Source organism: Oenanthe melanoleuca, unplaced genomic scaffold (assembly GCF_029582105.1).
Source record: "Oenanthe melanoleuca isolate GR-GAL-2019-014 unplaced genomic scaffold, OMel1.0 S388, whole genome shotgun sequence".
Taxonomy (NCBI): domain Eukaryota; kingdom Metazoa; phylum Chordata; class Aves; order Passeriformes; family Muscicapidae; genus Oenanthe; species Oenanthe melanoleuca.
In genome coordinates this window covers 1-4665 of record NW_026613037.1, presented here as the reverse complement: position 1 = coordinate 4665, position 4665 = coordinate 1, and the positions used below count along the sequence as shown (strand labels likewise).

Sequence of the window (4665 nt, the reverse complement as noted above, 5' to 3'; positions counted from 1 at the left end):
GTCACCCAAAGGAGTCGCCTGCACCGAATGGCTTCGAATTCATTGCTCGTACAGGGCACGGCTCTTCCCTTATCTCCGAGGGGTAAATAAAGGAGGAAAATCCCTTTAGCCTCCCCTTCCATGCCTGCAGGTGCCTCCCTTGCTCTTAAGCAATCCCTCATCGGGGTGGGAACAGCTTCGTCCTAATCTCACGGGAGCTTTGGAGCTTTCCAGCATCTTTTGCGCAGTAGAGCATCTTTTGCTCCGGTAGTTTCAGGAGCAGCCAGAGCCCACCTGCTCTCGGAGCAGCTGCAGCCAGAGCAGGCAGGAGTTCTGGATGCAACAGATGGGACACAGAGAAGGGGACACTCACACCCTGGCAGACCATCAACAGCAAGAATCAGCAGACTCCAACGGGCATTTTAAACATATATAATTTATTGATGAACATAATATATTGAACAGCTGTGACCTTTTCACTACCACCCCATCCAGCGAGGGGGAAAAGGTTTGAGCAGGGCTGTGGTTACTTGTTTGTAACAGCTGCCCACCTGGATCTGCCAGATGGGGTTCTGGACATTGGGTGATTCGTCTGAGTTGAGATAGAAATCTGATAGTTTTAATAGAAATATAATAGAATTCTTAGGAGAAATGCCTAAACCCCAGTGGAGATAGAAAATCCCAGTGGTGTGGATGCTCAGCATGACCAGACACTGGAGCTGCAGGGTGCTGAGAACCTGCTGCTCCTGGTGATTCCCATGGCTGGGAAAAGCAGCATTGCCTGAGCCGTGTGGTGGCAGGGAATGACGCTGCTGTGCGCCCCCGTCCTGCACCTCAGCTCCTGCCTCTGTCCCAGACACAGCAGGTGAACACAGCACGGAGCACCCAGCACTCCAGAGCTGACCCTGGTGCCACAGCCGGGTGGCTGGTGGCCTTTTCCATGTGGAGCCTGGATCCAGCCAGGCACTGTGGCCGTGCAGTGCTGTCGGGCACCTGCTCCTCCCCAGGTCCAGCCACGGGTGCGTGGGCTGCAGAGACGCCCTGGTCTGTGCAGTGCTCGTGGGTCGGGTCCCTGGGGGCTTTCGGGCAGAGATGTGTCCCTTCCTGCAGGGTGCAGGGTGCCTCAGTTGCAGCCGCACTCCTCGATGATCATGTCCTCGTGGTGCCGGATGACGATCTCACCCTTCTCGTAGTACAGCATGGACAGGGGGCTCATCTTGACTGGGGAGCAGGCGGGACACGGCACCAGGTTGGGCTTGTAGAGCTGCAGCAAACTCTGTGGGAGACACGGGAAGAGCAGAACATCCCCCTGCTGGGCAGGGCTGAGGTGCGGGGGGGGTGGGGGGATGCAGGGGCAGCACCCCTCTTACCTGGATGTAGGCGTGGTTGGTGGGCTTGAAGGTCTCGTCCACGGGCGAGGGGCACAGCCCTTCGCAGCGGTACGCGTTGTACTTCTTGGGGTACACGATCCAGCTGCCCCAGCCCGTCTGCTCGAAATCCACCACCATGTCCACCCTCCTGCACAGCGCCCTGCCCCGATTCCTCGGCGCGGCCGCGGCGGCCTCGCTCGCTTTGATCCTTTGCTTCTCCATCCTGTTCCTGCGCTGCCGGCGCGTCCCCGCGCCCTGCGAGCCGCTGTCCCGCATGATGTACTTGGAGGTCTCGGCTGTCCTGATGAGGCTGTGGTCTCCTGGGGACTTGTCCTTGGAGAATACGAGCAGCAGGACTCTGTCTGCCGCGTCCTGGGGCAGCGCTGGGTCCCCGTGGCTGGGGTCCCTCAGGGCAGTGGTGGTCGAGCCGCTCACTTCCCACTGCCCCCTTCCCGCGGCACTGGGGTGCCCAGGGACCACGGCTTGGTGCAGCCAGGACCGCAGCAGGTTGGTGACCTCAAAGACCTTCCAGGAGGCCTGGGTGGCAGAGGGGCTGCCGGCCACGGTGCCCAGGAAGAGCTGGTGGGCGCAGGTCCCATCGCCCCGGCACCTGCGGCGCTGGCTGTGGTAGATGTCCAGGGACACGTTGTGGGCACGGGAGAGGCCGGGCAGGCGGACACGGAGCTGAGCCAGACTCACCTCCTGGCTGCTGGAGAGCGACGACATGTCGAAGGAGAGCGCCCAGCGGGAGCCGTTGTGCAGCGAGCCTGAAAGCCAGGGGCACGGTGAGGGGACGTGGTGCCAGAGGTGTCAGGGCTGAAGGGACGGTGCCCCAGCCTACTGCCGGGGAATCATCCCTGCCCTGGGAGCCCGAGGGTCGGGAGAAAGCAGCTGGATCCACCTGAGAGCCAGCGAGAGCCTCAGACAGGGCTGGTCCTGGGAACGGGGATGCCCGGGACAGTGGGGATGGTTGGACAGGGATGTGTGGGGACAGTGCAGGTCCCGGAGACCGTGCTGGTGCCGGGACAGGGAGGCTCGGGGACAGTGGCAGTGCCAGGAAGGGACGGTGCTGATCCCGGGGACAGGGCTGGCCGGGAACCATAAGGGACCCACGACAGGGATGCCCGGGGGCGGTGCCGGTCCTGGGAATAGTGCGGGTCCCTGGACAGGGATGCTCGGGGACGCTGCGAGTCCCGGGGACGGTGCCGGTCCGAGGACACGGATGCTCGGGGACCGTGCCGGTCCCAGGACAGGGATGCCCGCGGCCACACTCACCGTGCGGGGAGAGGCTCAGAGCGGCGGCGGCGGCGGCGCGGAGCGGGGCAGGGGGGGCGCGGAGCAGCTGCAGCATCAGTGGGGGGCAGCGCGGCGGGACGCGGGCCGGGGAGCGGGCAGGTGCCCCGGTCGGTGCCCGGGCGGGTGTTCCGGTCGGTGCCCAGGTGGATGCTCTGGTCGGTGCCCAGGTGAATGCTCGGGTGGATGCTCCGGTCGGTGCCCAGGTGAGTGCCCGGCTCGGAGCGCAGCCCAGGCGGAGCAGGGTTAGGGCGCAGAGCGCCAGCGCGGGCGCGGAGCGGAGCGGGACCTGCATGTCTGCCCGGGCCACCCGCAGCCGCCCTATTTGTACAGCGGCCCCGAGCGCCGCCCCGGGCGGCCCCGGCGTCCCCCTCCCCGACAGCCCCCTCCCTTCTTCTTCCCGTCCCTCTTCCCATTCCTCCGTCCCTATCTCTGTCCTCCCTCCCCTCCGCCCCCATCTACCCCTGGCCATCCCTCCCCGTTTCCATTGCCCTCGTCTCCCGCCCTACACTTTCTCCCTCTCTCCTTCTCACCATCCTTCCCCCGCCGCCTCCAGCCTTATCCATCATTCCATCCATCATCCATCATCCATCCCTGCCTCATCCCTCTATTCCTCCGGTTCCTCTCTTTCTCCCCGTCCGTCTTTCCCTCCGTCCCTCCTGGGCCCGTCCCCACCACCATCCCTCTCTGCCCCGCTCTGTCCCTGTGGCGGGGGTCGGGGGCGGCCCCCCCGCGCTGTGCCAGGTACTGCTGTCCCCAGACCCCGCTGGGACAGCCCGGGGCTGCTGGGCACGAGTGACCCAGGCACATCCCCACCCACCCCAGTCAATCCTGCACTGTTCCTTGAAGAACGGAGAAGGGTCTAGGGCACCCGTGGACCCAAATCTCTCTGGGATGGGGGGTCCAAGGGGGTCTCCCCTGCGGCGGACTCCCAGAGAGGAGACACTCGTCCTTCGCGGGGGAAAACGGGCTCAGTCCTCCCTCGGGACACTGGGAACTTGGAACCTGCTCCCGGTTTATTCTCCGGCTGTCAGCCCCGCACCGCGCTGCCCGGCTGTGGCGGTGTGACGTCACGGCCGTGCAAGGTGACGTCACTCCTCCCCTCTCGGTGCTCCCGGCGGTCGCCGCCAGGGGGCGCGCTCTGCGCGCCGGGCCCCCCATCGCCTCTTAATGGGCTCAGTCTCGCGAGATCCGCGCGCCTCTCGCGGGAACGCGCGAACATGGCGGCGGCAGCGGCGGCCGAGGGCGCCGAGCCCCCCCCGGAGCCGCCCCCGGCCCCGGAGCCCCCGGCGCCGCCAGAGCCGCCCGCCGCCGACACCGAGAGCGGGTGAGTCCCTCCCTGGGCGGGCCCCAGGGACCCCCGCACCGTGAGGGCTCCGCGGGACCTGGCCCGTTACCATGGGAACGGGGATGGGGGGCCCGGCCCTGCCCGCGCCTGGTCCTGGCCGTGCTCCCCGGGTCCCCTCTGTGCCCCCCGGTCTTGGCCGTGCTCCCCGGGTCCTTGCTCTGGCCTCCGAATCCCGTCTGTGCCCCTCTGGTGCCGGCTGTGCCCCCGGGTCCCGTCTATCCCCCTGGATCCCATCTGTGCCCCTCTGGTCCCGTCTATCCCCCCGGATCCCGTCTGTGCCCCTTTGGTCCCGGCTGTGCCCCCCTTGGCGGGGTCCCCGCGGTCGGGCTCCCCTCTGACAGCGCTGTGCCTCCGCAGGGCAGACGCCGCCATGGTCGATGTCAGCACAGCCCTGGAGACCGAGTCTGCCAACGGGAAGGAGCCCCTGGTAGGTGCTGTGGGCAGGGAGAGCTTGGTTCAGTCCCAGGGGAGCAGCCCTGAGCGCCAGCGTTGCTTCCTCAAAGGATTATTTTGGAAGTTAAGTCTTCATCCGTGTGGCTCATCCTCATGAGCTGAGTGTACAGAGCAGCTGCAGCCTGCTCACAGCGTGGCTCTGGATTAGGGGAAAGGATTTATTCCCTCTCAGATCCCACTGTGGCAGGTTCCTGCCCCAAGCCCTGTGCTGCCTGTTTCACT

The 4665-nt window shown here is 65.9% G+C and overlaps 1 protein-coding gene across 1 annotated transcript; it reads right to left on the bottom strand.

Moving 5' to 3' along the window:
• Nucleotides 1-1102: 1102 nt before the first annotated feature.
• LOC130266963 (nodal homolog 2-A-like) lies at nt 1103-2937 on the bottom strand. The gene is made up of 3 exons (XM_056516217.1): nt 2625-2937; nt 1350-2116; nt 1103-1255 (listed from the first exon to the last, which is right to left on the bottom strand). The coding sequence occupies exons 1-3, from the start codon at nt 2935-2937 to the stop codon at nt 1103-1105; spliced, it is 1233 nt and encodes a 410-aa protein (XP_056372192.1).
• Between the last annotated feature and the right edge of the window lie 1728 nt (nt 2938-4665).